Here is a 20,385-nt window from a genome sequence, read left to right on the forward strand (position 1 = left end):
GCGTCCCAGTTCAGCTTGTAGCCGTGACATTGAGGGTGATTTAAAGATTTTTATATAATGGTGGCTGGTGAAACTCCTTGAGGACATGGCAGATGGAGTCTTCGTAATTGGGGTTTATGTAAGAATTTGACTGCCATTTCAAATCAGTCAATATTTTGCTTGACACTCTTAGAAAAAAATGGTAAAAAAGCTGTCACTGGGATGGTACCCTTTAAAGTGGTTATAATATGTACCGGACCAAAAAAAGAAAATAAACATTTAGATACAAAGATACAAAAAAAGGCTTTTTTGCAACGGAACTTGTCGAACTTCTAAAACAATGCTGTGTGCTAGGCTAAATGTGCTCACTGTATGTGCGTATATATGATGGTATATGATAGAGATGACAACTTGTGAAGAGCTTATAAAATATGTAAAGGATTCAAAAGCAGGAATCCGTCCATATCACACACACAGACAAAGATTCACTGCAAGGAGCTGCGGTTCTGATGCCTGTACCGAACTGTGATGAGCAACATTGTGACTATCACTTTTTCGGGTCGCATCTTGTGACTTCATGTCCTGTTTTTAAATCAGTTACATGTCTTTGGTCTGTGTTTCGTTCATATCAGTTCGTTTGAAAGTGGACCGAGACCCATCTTTTCAGGGGTCTCATCCTCTTGTTTAGTGCGCAGTTCGGATGGCAGCATTCACACTTATTCAAATGAACCACACTAACATATGGAAGCTTGTTTCCGCCACTGAATAAAAAATAAAAAAGGTATAATTGCGACTTTTTATGTCACAATTCTGACATTTTTTTGTCAGAATTACGTGATATAAACTCGCAATTGCGAGTTATAAAGTCACAATTGCAATTATAAATCACAATTCTGAGCAAAAAAGTATTTTTTATCTCCGTATTGGACTTTATAACTCGGCTTTTGCGAGTTTATATCTCACAGTTCTGAGAAAAGCTTCAAAATTGTGAGTTTATTTCTCGCAATTGCAAGAAAAAAGTCAGAATTATGAGTTTATATCTCACAATTGTGAGTTTATATCTTGCAAATGACATTATAACTCGCAATTGTGAGAAATAAAGTCAGAATTGTGAGTTATAAACTTGCAATTGTGAGAAATAAAGTCAGAATTATGAGTTTATATCTCACAATTGAGATTTTGTAACGCGCAATTGTGAGTTTATATCTCGCAAATGACATTATAACTCGCAATTTTGAGAAATAAAGTCAGAATTGTAAGTTATAAACTTGCAATTGTGAGAAATTAATTCAGAATTGTGAGTTATAAACTTGCAATTGTGAGAAATAAAGTCAGAATTGTGAGTTATAAACTTGCAATTGTGAGAAATAAAGTCAGAATTGTAAGTTATAAACTTGCAATTGTGAGAAATAAAGTCAGAATTGTAAGTTATAAACTTGCAATTGTGAGAAATAAATTCAGAATTGTAAGTTATAAACTTGCAATTGTGAGAAATAAATTCAGAATTGTGAGTTATAAACTTGCAATTGTGAGAAATAAATTCAGAATTGTGAGTTATAAACTTGCAATTGTGAGAAATAAAGTCAGAATTGTAAGTTATAAACTTGCAATTGTGAGAAATAAAGTCAGAATTGTGAGTTATAAACTTGCAATTGTGAGAAATAAAGTCAGAATTGTAAGTTATAAACTTGCAATTGTGAGAAATAAAGTCAGAATTGTGAGTTATAAACTTGCAATTGTGAGAAATAAAGTCAGAATTGTGAGTTATAAACTTGCAATTGTGAGAAATAAAGTCAGAATTGTAAGTTATAAACTTGCAATTGTGAGAAATAAATTCAGAATTGTGAGTTATAAACTTGCAATTGTGAGAAATAAAGTCAGAATTGTAAGTTATAAACTTGCAATTGTGAGAAATAAATTCAGAATTGTGAGTTATAAACTTGCAATTGTGAGAAATAAATTCAGAATTGTGAGTTATAAACTTGCAATTGTGAGAAATAAAGTCAGAATTGTAAGTTATAAACTTGCAATTGTGAGAAATAAAGTCAGAATTGTAAGTTATAAACTTGCAATTGTGAGAAATAAAGTCAGAATTGTGAGTTATAAACTTGCAATTGTGAGAAATAAAGTCAGAATTGTAAGTTATAAACTTGCAATTGTGAGAAATAAAGTCAGAATTATGAGTTTATATCTCACAATTGTGAGTTTATATCTCGCAAATGACATAACTCGCAATTTTGAGAAATAAAGTCAGAATTGTAAGTTATAAACTTGCAATTGTGAGAAATAAAGTCAGAATTGTAATTTATAAACTTGCAATTGTGAGAAATAAAGTCAGAATTGTAAGTTATAAACTTGCAATTGTGAGAAATAAAGTCAGAATTGTGAGATAAAAAGTCGCAATTACCTTTTTTTATTTATTGGTGTAAACAAGCTTCTATACTAACAGAGCAATCGCACCAGGGTTCATTTTAATCGAACCAAACATGCCAAGTGTGAACACACCCTAAAAACAAATAACACTGTTAAATGCAATTAGTATGTAAAATAGTGCATTAGTATGTAATTAAATGTAATTGAAAATCCATTATTTATACTTTTAAACTTTATCTTTCATACTTGGTTGTAATGTGTAAAGTTCACTTGTAGCATTTAAAATTGTAATGTTATTTTTCAGTGTGTTTTATTTTTTCATTCAGATGATTTATTTAAAGCAAAAGTGATTTGGAAATACATTGTTTTTGTCCATTTTTCTGATGTGTTCAAAGAGATGATACATAGAAATGGAAAGTTGCACAACCAATGAAAGGGTCTCTATCCCGAGGTGAAAGTGGACATCCGTTGAACACTGGGCTCTTGTGTGTGAAATATTGGCCCCTCTGTGGAACACAGGAAGGGGGTGAGGGCACACATCACACACACACACACACACGCACAAAAACACACATACACAGCCCGCCTCTCGAGGGCCACTCAGATAAACTGTTTCCAAGCTGCTCGGCCATTCTGTTTTTACTAGGATCAAAACATCATTCAAGAACCTGGGCTTTCCAGGAGAGCCAATGTTAACCCCAACTCTGTGTGAGCCCTCTTTCTTCATCCGTCATGTCCAGTTCTTCACTATAACGATAACATACATACAGCTATATGTGTGCCAAATGAGAACAGCTTATGGTGTATTTAGCTACTATGCAAATATGTGACTTGTGACTTGTATGAATGTGGCCCAGAATTTTGATGCAGATTTGAACTTGTTGTTATGCAAAGCATGCAGGAGTAATCACGCTTCGATGAAGTCACCATGTCGGTTTCTTTTCTCATTTTAATAGGCTTGTTCTCATTGGTGTGAGAATGTGGATTTTTTATTAACTTTTGCTCTTGATGCATTTTTAAGTAGAAATTTCACTAGCACGGAGTAGATGATCGGTTGCCAGGAACAAGAATAATATTTTTTCTTATAGGTATACACTACCATTCCAAAAAAAAAAAGTGAAAGAAAGAAATGTATAATTTTATTCAGCAAAGACACATCAAATGAATATGTAACAGAATAAATGCTGCTCTTTTGAACTTTACTAGTCATCAAAAAATCTTGAAAAATGTCTTAATTTCCACAAAAAATATTAATCAGCAGAACTGTTTTCAACAATGTTAATAATAATAAATGTTTCTTGAGCAGTAAATCAGCATATTAGAATTATTTTTAAAGGATCATGTGACACCGAAGACTGGAGTAATAACTGCTTAAAGTTCCAATGTGGTGAAAATCAAGTTTTCAATGTTGTTTATATTTTATGTCTATGTGGTGTTTTTTTGAAAAGTTTATGCCGTATGTCCTACGCATTCCCTATTCTACTTATGGAACGAACGCGGTGCCATTTTTTTTTTCTGTCGTAAGTAGAATAGGGAAGGCGTAGGACATATGCCGTAAGCTTTTTGAAGAATACGGAAAGTGGAAGCACGTGCAAGATGATAATTTGTGTTTATAAAGTATATACAGTTGTATTTCTTTTTCGAAAATGACCGATTGTTTCGCTAGATAAGACCCTTATTCCTTATTCCTTATTCCTGGTATCGTTTAAAGCCCTTTGAAGCTGCACTGAAACTGTAATTTTGACCTTCAACTGTCTGGAGGCCATTGTAGTCCACTATAAGGAGAACAATCCTGGAATGTTTTCATCAAAAACCTTAATTTCTTTTCAACTGAGGAAAGAAAAACATGAACATCTTGGATGACATGGGGGTGAGTAAATTATCAGGAAAATTTTATTTAAAAGTGGAATAATCCTTTAAGACAGACCATGTGCAAATTCATAAGTCAACACCATTGCTGAGTATTTTCTCTTTAAAACTACCGTGAACCAAAGATGTGGTTTCAAATCTAGGCTTAAAGGTGTCGTTGATTATGATTTCACTTTTTTAACTTTAGTTAGTGTGTAATGTTGCTGTTAGAGCATAAACAACATCTGCAAAGTTATGATGCTCAAAGTTCAATATATTTTCTTTTAAAGAATTCTCTGTTTAAGGACTAAAACAAATGGCTATACGGACTGCAACAAGCTTCTTTCCGGTTTGGTGACATCACTAACCCCAAAATTTACATAAATCCCGGCCCCTGGGAACACACTACAAAGAGGGCGAGGCCATGTGGGGCTGCTTTAGAGTTGTTGTAGTTGAGTGTTGTGTTGTACCATGCCGTCATTTTACGCAGGGCTGCTTCACAAACAAGGGTCAATTTAATGCTGGATTTGCACAAAAGATTAACATGACGGCACATGCTAGTCGATGAGTTGAATCAACTCCACAGCAACTACATAAATTTATCCACTAACCGTTCAGAAACATAGAGTTGCATTCTAAAAGTTGAAACTTCTTCCTGAATCTCTCCATCAGTGTCCGACTCCGGTTTGAACAATGTAAGGCTGAACACCGTTACTGACAATCGTCATTTTGGCAGCGTGAAATTCTCCAGCTTCATTGTTGTTGAGCAATCGAAGCACGAGCTGTTAAAACTCCACCCTCTTCTGGAAAGTGGGCCGGGAGCAGCTGCTCATTTGCATTTAAAGGGACACACACAAAAATGCTGTGTTTTTGCTCACACCCAAATAGGGCCAAATTTCACTAGCTTATAATAAATTATCTGTGGGGTATTTAAACTTCACAGACACATTCTAAGGACACCAAAGACTTATATTACATCTTGTGAAAAGGTGTATAATAGGTCCCCTTTAAGAGATATAACCAGTTTAGATGGAAAGGATCTGGCTGAAGATGTTACTGTAGCTGTACCCATACTACCCATAGCACTTCCTTGAAAATAAATTCCAGCACAGTGCTACAATAACCATAATGAAATGACCCTTCACAATAGATAATGCTTTACAATAAACTACATATGGCAATTCATCTGTTTAATAAAATACCTTACTAGTGTTGTCAAAAGTACCGACTTCGGTACCTAGTCGGTACTGAAATTTTAAAAACGTGACACTTTGAGCGCTGTTGAATGGATTCGTAAACATCTCTCATTGGCCGTTGTTTTCACGGCTCATCGGATATGTCTGTGATAGGCGCTTACACAGATACACACGGGAGCGTTTGAAAGCAGGCGTCTATCGCACATCGGTCCACTGTTAGACGCCTGCTTTCAATCGCTCATGCTCCCACTTTCAAAACGCTTTCAAATTCAAACACTTCCGTGTGCTTTCAAATGCTCCCACGCGTTGATCATTGTAGCCAATCACAGGCATATCCGATGAGCGCATCAACACAATGGCCAATCAGAGATGTTTATGAATCCGCTCAACAACGCTCAAAGCGTCACGTTTTTAAAATTTCAGTACCGATAGGTACCGAAGTCGATACTTTTGACAACACTATACCTTACTCACCTGTTGAGTAATAAAAATGCCATCTCCACATCCCCTTTTCATTTCAAATCTCTCCATCAGTTCTCACCATCTCTGAAAAACCCAAGCCAATGTTTATTCTTGTTTTATTACAAGCTCTGTCACATTCTCTATTTGCCAGCAGACTCTCCTTTGTTCAAAGTTTTTTTTAAAAAACAGGTGATTCCCCGGAGGTTCAAGATTTAGCATGTTCTATGTCAACCTTTCGCACTCATTGTCACAAATAACTTGTGCCACTCCCACACCATAGATGTGTCAAAGTAGCTGGAGCAACTTTCCTCTATTTAGGATTATGACGGGACAAGCATGGGCGAGTGAGGTCTAAAATATAAAAACTTATAATAGGCTTACCATAGTGAATCAGGGTAAGACAAAAACACATTTTGGAAGAAGGATTGATGATGTATTGAAAATTGTGGTAGATTTTGAGGGGAAAAAAAGGTTAAAAGTGTACCTTTTAAGAAATAAGCTCATATATATATATATATATATATATATATATATATATATATATATATATATATATATATATATATATATATTTGAAGAGTCCGAAACAGGATAGAAAATGGTCATGAAATTCTAAATGACAACTTTTCAGTGCAGGAAACCTTGAATAACATTATAAGTGGACTTTGATGTATATTTTATATAAGAATTAAACTACAAACAGTAATGTTAGGCCTTTAATGCATAAAATAAATCTTTGTCTTACTTGAAATCAGCCTGATATCTCTATGATGTCCTCTGAAGCTGGTGTTACTCTATAAATCATTGCATTATTAATGTTTTTGTTTCAGTTTGTGCTCACAGTGGGGCGTGATCTTGTGTTTCCTCTTCAAACAGCAGTCTAAAGCAAACAAACAGTACACACACTAAGGCGCTGTCTCCGCTTTTCACTTCTCATCGCGTGACTCCTCACGGGGAGGCTGCTTTAAACAGAGATGAGACTAGATTATTTACCCGATGTCTGCTCTCAGGTTTATGATGAAATAACGACAACTTGAGTGTGTTTGTTTAAACAACTCGGCCGTTGCTGATAGCTGATAACTTACAATGTTTTTGAATACGTGTACAGTTTTGCATAATTGTAGGTCTAGTATTAGTGCTGTTGTTTTGCATCAAAACTTTATAAAAGAAGTAGACGCAACAAACAGATATCTGATTGACTGCATAAATGCTGTATATTCATCCATTGCAGCGTTAAAGGCCTGTCTGCATTTTTGGCGCTTTAAATCTGGCTGAAACCCTAGCCAGGAGACCACAAACAGGCCTGAAATTGACGTTATGCTTTTGCCATGTTTTTCTATTAAGCAGGAAGTAAAGGAATAACAATCAAACCCAATGAAAGAATAACAAACCAGCAAGAAAGTTGGATTCTCTCTTTGTCCTCACATAGGCACACACCATCCCATCCCCCTGCAGTACTGTGGGCCGTTCGGATGTAAACTCATGGTCCAAGAGCTCTGGAATAACACGCTATATAAACAAGCCCTAAGAGTTGAGGTGAAGACAGCCAGTCTCAGTTTTGCAGTCACCCAGAACCCCACCACATAGAGATGAATGAATAGAACAAGACAGTAAAGACATTGCCTTTCGCTGCAAATAATACTCGTCTGGTCCACATATGTCATCTCCGTGACCCGTAACGCTCCCGTGTTGATCTCTACATGTGTAAGCAGAGTTCAGTAGCGGCCATTCACTTACAACAATGCAGAAAATGGCGGGAGAAACCAGCTTGCTCTAAACAAAACAATGAAGGGCCGCAGGCTTAACTGGACTTAGTGCTTAGAACCGAGTGTTTTTATTTGCTCAGTATTTGAGACAATGTAGTTACGCGGCTAGTCAAATTCACATTTCCCACAAAATAGTGACAAAAGAAGAGCAACTCAGGTCAATGATTTTGATATGCTCTTCCTTACCCAGTTTTTTTTTTTTTTGTAATGTACTTGACCTGAATAGTGAAAGTCAACTCTTCTGCTTTAAATTGGTCTGGAAGATTAAGATATTTGTTCTACGTTTGTGTGCTTTCATTTAAGAGCAGCTGTACTTAAAAAGGCATTGTTCAACCAAGCCAAATGCTGTATTTAATTTGTGAACTCTTTGTAGTTTAATTGAGAGTCATGAAGGTTGAGACACAGCTGCAAAGAGAATAAGCAGAACTAATAGATGACAGTGCAAATCAGCAGGCCATTTCAGAAATTGACTTTAAATTTATTACCATAAATTGTTACATAATACACATCAATATATAGTGCCATTCAATATAGTTTATGATCAGTAATGTAAGATTTTTTTACAAGTTTTTGAAAGTCTTTCTCACCAAGGCTTCATTTATTTGATCAAAAATACAGTAAAACAGTAATACTGTATAAAATATTATAATTTAAAATGTAGAACTGTTTTGTTTTTTTTGAGTATATTTTAAAATGTAATTTATTCCTGTGATGGCAATGCTGAATTTTGAGCATCTGCAATCTTCAGTGTGACATGATCCTTCAGAAATCATTCTGATATGTTCTGATATGTTGATTTGCTGCTCAAGAAACATTTTTTTTTTTTTTTCAGGATTCTTGAATGTTCAAAAGAACAGCATGTATTTGAAGTAGAATTTTTTTATTATGTAAAAATCTTTACAGTTACCTTTGATCAGTTTAATGCATTCTTGCTGAATAGAAGTATTAATATAAAAACTGTATAAATTAAAAGAACATTATTTTACTGTTTAATGTTTTTTTTTTAAATGAAAATTTTCTCTTACATAATGTTAGCAATGTTTTACTGTAAAAGTATGTTTTGTCTTTTTGAATAAAATATAGATTTTTTGAGTATTATAGATACATTTTATTGAATTCATTTTTTTCAGAAACCATACATTTTAAAGTAAAAATTGTAAATATTATTCATTTTTTTGGCAATTAAGGGTGCGTTCACACTTGTCATGTTTGGTTCGATTAAAACGAACCCTGGTGCGATTGCTCGGTTAGTGCGGTTCATTTGAACATATGTGAACGCTGCCGTGCGCACCAAACAAGCGGACTGAGACCGCTGAACAGATGGGTCTCGGTCCGCTTCCAAACGAACTCTGGTGCAGTTCGAATGATATATGAACGCAACACGGACCAAAGACCTGTAACCGAACCAAAAACAGGAAGACGAGACTCTAAAATGGACAGAATCCTCACGCATGTCGGTTTTTCTCGTCATAGATGCGAGTTTGCCCATGACAGGCATCGGACGCGCGTCTCCATGTAGCGGATCGTTTGTGTGTGTGACGGAGGGATTCTCGCCGCTGTTTTGACTACTTTACACATTTTATAAGCTCTTCACGAGTTCCCAGCTGGCCAAAATACCATCACATGCAGGCTACTGACAGCTACACACACACAACGAGCACATTTACCTCAGCAAACAGCATTGTTTTGGATGTTCTGTAAGTTCCGTCTTGAAATAGGCAATACGTCATAAAATCCGACCAATCACATTGTGAATGTATCCCTATGCCTGAAGGTTCGGTATCTTTTGGTTCGGTGATAAAATTGCCAATCTGAACGCTAATCGGACCAGGACTAAATGTTTTTTTTTCTTCTTTGGTCCGGACCAAATGAAAAAAACGAACCGAACTACAAGTGTGAACGCACCCTAAGTGCCACATTTTCTTCAGATTGGTTACAACTCTGAAGTTAGCCACCACTGTCATCAATAAAACAAAGATACACATAATTTTATATTTTCGTAGTAAAAATAACTTTAGTAACCATGGTATTTTGGCCAAAACTTCAGTTACCGTGGTAAAACAAGATTGTATCATCAAAGTTTTATTTGCACTCAGACTGTTGTCTTGTTCTCCTCTAAACGGTTTGTTTTGACAGTAGGGTGTGGTATGACAGTGTCAAGTGTCTGTGTAAGATCTGTAAGTGATGACTGTAGTCGGTCTGTTTGTCTGTAGTTCCACACTGACTCCTTATCTACCATTGATTGACAGAGACTCGCCCGGCCAAGTTCTTGTTTATCGTCATGCTCCATCAAGTTTTCCCATCTCCTGACCTGCAGATGCCGCAGAGCGATTTCACGCCACAGTTACGGCTCGCCACCCTGCAGAGTCACAGCGGCCGTAACATAACCGTCACAGGGTTCACCGGACAAAGCTCTCAGATCACTTCTGAAGACTTTTATGGATTCAGTACTGCTAAGTTACAGGGATTTTTCAATGCTGTATTAGATGTCTGTAAGGGTTCACAGTAAAATTGCACTACGGTTAGTCTCAGAATATGCATGTGTTCGCAAAGAGGAAGCTTGGTTACCCTCTTCCTTGAAGTTTAGGTTTATAATGCATTTTAAACATATTCGCAATGCATTGAAAGCACAGCAGAGCTCCAATGTTTACATTGTGGATGACTAGTTACAGTTGTCTCTGCACATTAATTTGTGACACAAGGAAGTATTTAACATAGAAAAAAAATACACACTTCATGTAAAGTGTTGCAGTACAAGGAAGTAGAATGAAAATGAACTGAAATTCAAAGATATTCATATAACTGTATAATTTTTATTAAAAAGCAATGTTTGTCAAGCAAGGTTTTGGCTTGACAAAGTCTTATTTGAAAGTTTAAAAAAATGTAGTCTTGAAATGTAAAGGTTTATGTCCCTTACAGGCAGAAAGGGATGGATGGATGGATACATACATACATAGATACATACACAGATAGATCGATCAATCCTGTGCATTTTCAATCTGTAGCAGTGTTGCCAAATTGGCCATGGTGAGCTCTGGATAAATGTGGCAACATTTCTTGCCTTCCTTCTGAGTAATTCTTGGAAAAACTTCTGACCTTCAAGATTTCAAGATGTGCAAAACTTGTCCTTACTTCATTGCAGTATCTTCTTCTGGAGTGTGTTTATTAGTGCTCTGAATGCATTTCGGGGTAATTGATTGCGCTGTTTGTGTCTAGTTAAGAATAAAACCCTCGTGCAGTTGTTCAGTGTAATCTGAGGAAGGCTGAGAATCTGATGTCAGTCCGTCCAGCTGTACTGACATGTCTGTGTCTGAACAGCTGCAGAAGGCCACTCACTCAGGCCACGCATATCATTTTATTGTGTCTGTTCAGGACGCTGCATGTTTGAAGTTCCTCGCCATGCCCTTATGTTACGACAGCCCTCTTCAACTGACGCCAACTGGCCGAGTGCGGCCCGGAAAATGGCAAGAACAAGTCCAGGAACTGGTGTTTATCACCAGCTATAAATGCGTTGTCATATTGCTGACTCTTGTGCTTTTTGTAACTATAGTTTCTGGCAAAATACAGTTCTTTTTCAGTTATAGTTGTAGTGGGGGGAAAAATCTTACCCCAAATTTTTGAATGTTGGTGTATATAATTTGTTTATATCATATCTTATTATTTTTTAATATTAATATTTAAAGTTTTAACAAACGTTCTGTCATTTAATTTTACAATTTTTACTCATCATTCACATAATTTACCAAACCCTGTGCTTTCCTCTATGGCAGATTTTAGTGAATAATGTTCATAAGTTGACTTTTCATGGAGTGTAAACACTGTGGCTTGGTTTGTTTAAGTGGCTGGACATGCTTGACAACTTCTGGCTCCACCAATGGCATGAGTTTGGGGTGGAAGCTATCTGTTTATCTGACCAATAGCAGACCAGTCAGTTTTTGAGCAACCTGTTTGAAAACATTCATTATTTTTGGAATTGCTTTTGAAATTGTTCATTGCCGCTTTTAGCCTGTTTTTCTTGTTGCCTTTTTTTTTAATTCGCTTGAAATTAAAACATTGAAATTTTCCTGTACAGACTATAAACTCTCACTCTTTTTTTGCTATGGGAGATATTGCAGCGAGCGTATCGCGCAGCCCCGTCTCATCCTGTCAAGCGTGAGATCAGGCGTAGAGATAAGGTTCCCCTCACAGATGGATGAGTGGAGATGAGAGGGATAGACTTTTGAAAATGAACCGGGTTTGAGTGCGGCTGTGCGCTCCAATAGTCATCACCTCTTCACCCCTGACTCCTCATCTGCCAGACGGAGTGAAGGGGGGCTCATCCCTGGAGCAGGGCCGCTTTGATCAGCCGAGCCAGGCAGCGGCGCTAAGCCACGCGGCAGAAGGCCCTGTCTCTGCTTTCACAGGTGGAGGAGCAGGCTTTCATGGGAGCGCTCCCGTTACAGTGCGCAGAGGTTTCGTGGGGTTACAGCTTGGGTTTGTGTTTGATGTTGGGCTGAGTGGAAGCTACAGCCATGATGTCTGAGCAGATGGACAGATGTGTGTCCTCCTGCATGACACAGGCCAACATGGGCCTACTTTACAGGAAACTACGGGCTCCTAAATAATTCTGCTGTTGTTAGATGCAGAGTTGACTAGCTTCTCAGATGTGATTAGTGGTGAAATGCTTTTTTTTTTTTTTTTTTTTTAAGTTGGTGACAGCTATTTAACTAGTATTTATGGCTGTTATACACTACTGTTTAGGGTTAGTGTTTTTTTTAATACTTTTATTATTTACATTTTTCAATTGTATCCTTTTAAAAAGACATCTGAAATAATAAAATAAGTGCAATATAGCGTTGTCCAAAATATACATTTTTCAATACATATCGATACTGAAACATCTGAAACGCTTACAATATTAATTTTCCACAGAATAGATACACAATTCCAGTTGTGCTTTCTCGCTCTCATCTCTCACAAACCCGCCTCCCCTCACTCACTCGTTTCATTTGCTCTGGATGAGTATTGTTGGTGTTACAGGGCTTGAATTTCGGTGTGGGATTGCGCGTATTGTTTTATTTATTCCTGAAAGATTTGGTGCACACACATAAAGCTGCCTCTCAGTACTGAATTGAGTTCTTTTTCACTGCTTTACTTGCTTAAACAGTCAAATACACACAAAATGATGTCAAAATACTGGTCTTGGCAAGTATTCACATAAATACAGTCAATCATGTTTTAAGTAAACGCATACAGTTGAGAAGGAAAACTCATGTGTAACAGTATAATGGATCCGTGCTTCAGGTCTTAAAGTGACAGCAGCCTAATATACCTGCCGCCCAATTATTAGATAATATTAAAAATATCTGTATGTATAATATCTATATATGCCAGTAAAAATGCTGAGTGTCTAGTGACCTTGGAAAAACACTAGCCACAGTGGCTGGTGAGCAAAAAAGTTAATGTCAAGCCTTGTATATGCATGTGTTTCATCTATATTTTTTTAGTTGTATGCTTCATTTATATTCCTGAAAAAAATAGATGGCCAATCAATTGGCACAAATTACAGTTGCATTGCTGTTAGTTAATATTTTGAATAGCAAACATCAATTGTAGAGGTAAAGAGCAAACCATAACCATTTTTTTTTTAAATCAGAGCAATAAGGCATTCTTCTTCATGAAGTAACGCATGACTTCTTGTGGCTTATTACTTTATTTTATGCTGGTTCATTTAAATGTTTCACCTTTTTGACACGGCTCAGTGTTTTATTTCATAGGTGAGTGTGTTTGCGGCTAGATTTCAGATAGTCTCTCTCCACTCATCTGTTTCCTATCAAACATGTTCTCACTGCCAGCCTGTCAAACCTCTCCCTCCCTCTCTCTCTGTCTCTTTCTCTTTCTCTCCTACTTCCATCTCTCCTCTCCTCCCTGCGGGTGTACTGGAATGGACCCCAGTGTCCTATCAAAATCCTGGCTCACACCCGATTCCCTACAACCAGACGGGCATCTTGAATCTATCAGTGCTGTCACATGCGCCTGCTGCTCAGATCCCAGGATCACGTCCAAGTGCTGCCACATCTTAGCTCTTCCTTACCTTCTCTGCTCCATTCTTATTCTTTACCAGCCAAAGGATGTTCATCATGCATTGATGAATGAACATAAATAAAACAACTGTCACTTTTGATCAATTTAATGCATCCTTATTTCTAACTTCTGTAAGGTAGTGTATATACTACATGTAAATTATTTGTTTTATTTAATATTTTTATACTTATTTATATTATTTATTTATTTAATATGAATAGCAGTATTCAGTATGCAAAAATTACATCACTGTTAGTTACATTTCCCATCATGCACTGCAACACATCCGTGTGTGTGCGTGTTTGTCAGCGATACTTTACTTTTCAATCACACATAGATGTCTTTCCGTCACTCCCCCTCATTCCAGATAATTTTGGCTCTATAGACAGATGCTGTCCTGTTCACAGATGGCTGAGAGTCCGGGCTGCTCGCCCACAGGCCCACCCGGGCACCCCTCACTGATTGCTGCTCCTCCTGCGGGGCCGAGGCCCCCACATACCTGCGATACGCTCGGCGGGCCTTCAACAGAGGAGCGTTCCAGACTGAAATGGCCTGATTGGAATTGACGGCTTACTTTTCAAAGGCATGCCTGTTAATTACCAGATCTGAAGCTCTGAAGGTGTGCTAAGCCAATATAACGCTTTGCTGGCTGGGCTAGATAGTAAATAGTTTTCAGGTAAAATGTCATGTGAACTCCCTCCAGTCTGCTTTACTCCTGGCCTCCCATCATAGAGTTTTTGTTGGGAGCCGGTGGGAAGTGACACTGCATGAGAACGCAGATCTAACGTACAGCTGGTGGACACACATCAAGAGAGGGCGTGGACCATCAAAAGCATTTGTAGATATCTCATTTTCTTGCTTTCAAAGCAGTTTCATGGGATTTCACTTTTTTTAATGCTGTAAATGAAGTTTTTCTTAAATAGTGGAAGAAAGTCTCTTTTTTTTTTTTTTTTTTTTTTTTGAAAACCCTCATTTTGTTCAAACAAAATGTTCAATTTGAGTTTGGGAGAGATGAGAACGTAAAAAAAAAAAAAAAAAAAAACAGTTGAATAACATAATTGGACCTTATTAAGGAAAAATATGTGATGTGACCCCTTTAAACCCAGTGCTAAGATTTATTATCTATGTGTATTAAAACATTAAATTATTCTTCATTATGCATTTCAAAATACTATCATTATCCCATTTAAGTATACCATTATACCATTACAGCTGCTTAGCTAAATGATTAAATAGTCCAATTTATAAAGGCAGTTTGTTGCTTGTTTTTTCTTTAGTCTATTTTAGTATTTTTAGAGTAGTGTAAAAATAAGACTTCATTTAGTATTCTAGACGTAACTGTTGATGGGGTGATTGAAAAAGGACTTCTGTTGCTTTCTTTTGTGCTGAAGGAAACCTCATTAAATCAGAGTTTGGCGAGAGAAAGGCCAACCTGGCAGAGCTCTTTCTGGAGCAGAGCCGATTTCTCAATTATTTTACCTTTCTGTTTGACCTGCTTTGAAACTGGTCCATATGAGGGTTTTTTTATTCTCAGCCATTTTTGAGGCTCTGTCTCTGAAGGTCCCCTAGATTCTCTTGGGACAAATAACCTACTTATCTAAAAATAACAATCAGTCCAAAGGAGTGTCCATAGAAGTTCACAGTCTATGGCTTTATTCTGGCATGCTTTTGAAAGCTCCGATCAACGTGGCTCCTGTGAAATGCATCTTTGCTGGATGGAAAAAGTTTTGTTAATATATTATAATGCAGTGTTGCCAGAAAACTGACTCTCAGAAATCCCTCTGTAGCAAAGTTTAGTTGTCGTGCTGTGGTCTAAGTTTGTGAGAGAGTATTTGAGAAGATTCACGTTGCCATTTTTAACCCCTCCAGTAAACTGGGCTGATATAATTGATTCAGCAGATGGTGGCTATATTAGATTAAACCTCCTACATATATTTTGCAAAATATCAGGGATGTCAGATTTTTTTTTTTTACCAATTCAGCTGAATCCCTTGAAAACATGTCTGTTACATTCCACTTGTAAAAAAAAAAAAAAATATATATATATATATATATATATATATATATATATAGCTAATAGAAATTTAACCTTTTTACATTTACGCATTTTATTATTTTCATCCAACAGATGATGGCAATATTAGATTAAACCTCCTAAATAACAGAATATAATAGTCATATTTAATTTTTTTATTTATTTTTTTCCTCCAGTTTGGGTGAATCTCACAAAAACAAGTCTAGGTCACATTAGATCCATAATCCATTAATACTTATAGTATAAAAAAACTATATAATTTTTTTTTTTTTTTTTAATTATGGTGATGAAAATCTAGGAAGAAAGGGGCTTAATTGTCATAAAATAATCTCACATCACTTTGAAATTTCGTGAGAATTCTTATAAATTCTTTTTGTTAGTTTGTTTACATTTTGGGGTAAAATATGACCCGGTCATGCACGTGACAGGTTTCATGAGATTCACCTCTTGGTCGACGTGACATTTAAAGGATTCTGATAGCCTACAGTGGTCTTAAACAGTGGCCTTGTCTTTGTGATGTTCTGATACAGTGTCCAATGCTTTTAAAGATCCCTTGGAGGGAGAAGGGGGAGGTTTTTTTTCCAAATGAAGACAGATAAGATCTTTCTCTGTTCTCTCACTCTCTCTATGTCCCTCCGTCTCTCTCTATCTTTGGCCCTGAGCAGTGGCCTCGATGACCCTATCTCCTCTCGGCTCCTTGACCCCTGTGTGTGAGGTTACGGCCCGGCTTCTCCACATGGGAGTCCTGCCTGCTGTCTAAGTCCAGCTCTGTGTTCCAACCTCTCCAATAGATCCAGATGAAAAGAGCATTGAGAGGCTGTCCCATCACCCCAAGCCCCCCTCCAGCCCTCCTTGGACAGAGCAAGCGAGGGGGGATGAAAGCTCCTCTGGCCGAATGCAAATCCCCCTCGATCCCAACTCAACCCTGCTGCTAGATCTTCACACAGCGGCCCCCGTCTCTTTATCAGCGCGATCTACTGAGAGGACAGTCCACGTGACCCTGATTTCAAACCGTATCAGAAGCCCCTCCCAATCCAACCCGTAGTTCCCTCTCTAGGGTGTAGGGTGGGGTCACGTGGACCCCTATCCAAAGGTCATAACCTCTTGACTCTCAATTAGCACTCCCTGTATTCAACGCTGCTCTTGTTTCTGAGGTCGGGACTGATGAAAAAGGGGGAGATGGGTGGTGGGCGGCACTTTGCAACACAATGCTTCAATCGGCAGCCCATGCAGCTTTTTTGAGCGGTGCTGTAAACAAGCCCAAAGAAAAGGATTAGTTAAGAGCCATTGAAGTCTTTGATTGACTTAATCTGTCTTTAGGGGATAGGAAATTTGATGGGGTTTTAAATGCTCCGAGGACGACCCCAGCTCCACCTGGCCTCATGAACGGAGGCTAGCGGCTCAGCAGGGTTATGTCAGGAGGTCTCCACCTGTGGAAAAAAATCCCTATAAATCAAATTCAACCTGACATTTATCCCAAAGAACTACCCTTTGGCTGTATTCCACAGAAATGAGGCAGGGAAGATGGTATAATTAATTTATGGACCGTTCGTCTCGCTTTGACAGATTGACGAAAGAATAAAAGAAAGAACTATTGACCGACTCTTTAATTACACCCTGTTTCTTAGCCTAGTGTGGCATTTATCTTGTTTTAAATGTGCATACCCTTTTATGATTTATCTCGGCTCTCTTCAGAGCATGGGAACGGTACTGTGATGTCACTCTAAGAAAATACATAAAGCTGAAGGAATGTTGAGTGCTGTTAACACTGTAGCGCTGTAGTCAGCACTTCCTTTACATTAAAGAACATCATCTATCTCATTTAGTTTAAGCCCAATCGGGTCATGAACGGCCTCCTCTTTGTACTTGTTCTGTGTCATCTCCCGTCATTAATCTTGGATTCCCAGATTCGATTCCAGTTCACAAGCTCTCAGTTCAGTTAGTGAGATATTCACTCGGTTGAACATGTTAGTAATGTCCATTTTGCTTGCATATGGAATTAATTCTCTGTACTTTGTATATACAGAGAATTCTCCTATGCTGACCAAGGCTGCATTTATTTGATCAAAAATATGGTAAAAACAGTAATATTGTGAAAAAAGTTTAATATTGTGAAATATTAATATTATTTAAAACAACTATTTTATATTTTAATATATTTTAAAATGCAATTTATTCCTGTGATGGCAAAGCTGAATCATTACTCCAGTCTTCAGTGTCACATGATCTTTCAGAAATTATTCTAATATTCTGATTTGATGCTCAAGAAACATTTCTTCTTATCAATGTTGAAAACAGATGTGCAGCTCAATATTATATATATATATATGTAAATGTATGATATATGATATATGTATATGTAAAGCAATAACGTACGAGAGGCTGTTACTTATTCACGATACAGCACTAGCCTCGAGTACTTAATTGCTTTTTTAAAACAGTTACCACAATACAGATATTAAAGCCAAAAATATGTATCAATGCAACTTTCATGTTTGTAAACTTTCACTAAAAGCCTTCCTTCCGCCGTAAAAAATAGTCCCAGACTGTGAACACCAACAGAAGTTACATTATTACGCCATTAGAAGGCAGCAAAGACTGTCTTTATGAGTGTGTCCGTCAGTAGTGAAGACTTTTACATTGAAAAGTCTGAATTGTTGTGAACACGGAGCAAGACGCAACTTATAAATGCTTTGACTATAGCGCTGTCAGTCACGGAAAACCCCTTAACTGTTAAAAGGACAAGATAATACATCGGACATTTAAAGAGATTTTTTATTACATAAAAACATAGGACTGACCTGAAGGAAAATGCTAAATCTGAATGCAGATAATAAACTCAATCTCTTTCTCACAATACTCTTCTACATAATACAGTAAGCTTCAATGAACAATATCAATTGAGAACATACAGTTTACGTTGCTAAGAGTGGTTGCTAAGGGTGTTCTGTAGTGATACACAGAATCGTTGGCTGAAGCGGTCATAGCTGTGTTTTATCATGAATAAAACACAGCTATTGACCAATCAGAATCAAGGACAGGAGCTAACCGTTTCATAAATATATATATATATATATATATATATATATATATATATATATATATATATATAATTTTATAATATAATTTTTGATTTCCTAAAAGAACCTGTTAAAGTATTTTGTTCTCAAGCCCATTATGTTCCTCACTTAAGGATAAAGAACATTTCACAAAGCATTTTTCTCAAAATAAACCCACAGTTTATGTTTTATGCCTTCCAGTCTAGTCCTGTATGTTTGGGTTTTAAAGCGTGTCTGGCATTGGCTTGCAGCAGGGAAAGTTTGAAGGTGCATGCCTCTCTTTAACACCTTGTCATGCCTTTAAGGGTATGTGTATAACTGCAAGTGTGTGTGTGTGTGTGTGTGTGTGTGTGTGTGTGTGTGTGTGTGTGTGTGTGTGTGTGTGTGTGTGTGTGTGTGTGTGTGTGTGTGTTTCTGTACCTCTAGCCCAGCTGTGCTCATATTATGTTGTCCCCTCATGCTGAAGGAGAGCCAGTGGGTTTGAGTTTTCTACCCGTAGAAACAGTAGATTTTATAATCCAATGAACACATTTTCTAAAGAAAACCCTCTTTGGTGCAGTTAGATGCTGTCTATTTTTATACAATAATATTTATTATAAATATTCATTGCTTTTCATTGATAAATTCTTCTTTTTTAAAATCTTGTAATGCCAAAGTCTCTGTCACTGCAGTTCTTGTGCTAGCCTAGCAGTTTCATTTTTCCCCTTGTCTTTGTTTCTCCCCAGAGTTCCCGCAGCTGAGGAGACTTTCAGATGACACGTTTTTTGGGGACAACGAGAAAGGTATTTGTGTAAATTTTTTGGTATGTCTTTATTGTTTTTATATGCCTCAGACTTGATTTGCTTCATTTAATCTAATTTCCTCTTATTTAAATTCTTTTCTCGTTGTTGGTGAAGAGCAATTTCACACAGTACAGCACAGAGACCTTTTCAGAGGCTTTTCAGTGTAAAACACTGCCAGACAGCTTCATTCTTGACACTCCCAAATTTCTAAGCAGCCAGATGAGAGCAGAGAAAAGACAGAGTAAAGTAGAGTATATGTAAGGGGTCAGAAGAGGGGGGAGTTTGACTTATCTGTCCATCCTGAGAGTTTGGAACGGGGTGTAGAACTCTGTTAAGTGTTTCCAGGTGTCCTCTTAGAGGAGGTTGAAACTGTGTTTGTGTGTTTAATACATTTAGAGACACTACATACCCATGAGTCATTTTTTCCCACTGGTTAATTTCTCCGGAATAAGTGCATTCCCAAAATTGCATCAGGTTTATGCCTCCTTTTTTTTTTTGCACCTCTGTTCATCAGTTTTTGTTCATTTTTGGATCTCTGGTTGAAAGATTGGGGGTTCTGAAGCACCTGGCTACTTTCACCATCTCCGAAGGTCGTGCTCTTCCCTTTCAGCTGAGCTTTTATTGTCCATAGTGTAATATTTTAAAGCCGTGCCGACAGATAAGGTTTGACCTTATCTACCTGGTCCTCTACAAAGACAGATACCAACCAGTTCTGACTCTGGTTTGAGATTTAAAGTGACCCAAAAATGAACAATCTGTCATCATTTACTCACCCTTGTGTCATTTCAAACCTGTTTGATTTTTTTTCTTACTAAGAAGCTG

At 37.2% G+C, this 20,385-nt stretch overlaps 1 protein-coding gene across 2 annotated transcripts in view; it reads left to right on the top strand.

Annotated features, from left to right (window-relative positions):
• The window catches only part of kiaa0586 (KIAA0586 ortholog), a 154,434-nt gene that overhangs the window by 126,423 nt on the left and 7,626 nt on the right, over positions 1-20,385 (top strand). For both annotated transcript variants that reach the window (XM_048190913.1, XM_048190914.1), the window contains one exon: positions 19,507-19,563. In XM_048190913.1, the coding sequence (XP_048046870.1) occupies positions 19,507-19,563 (57 nt within the window). The remainder of the gene's footprint in view (positions 1-19,506; positions 19,564-20,385) is intronic.

Source organism: Megalobrama amblycephala, linkage group LG5 (assembly GCF_018812025.1).
Source record: "Megalobrama amblycephala isolate DHTTF-2021 linkage group LG5, ASM1881202v1, whole genome shotgun sequence".
In the NCBI taxonomy this organism is placed as follows: Eukaryota; Metazoa; Chordata; class Actinopteri; order Cypriniformes; family Xenocyprididae; genus Megalobrama; species Megalobrama amblycephala.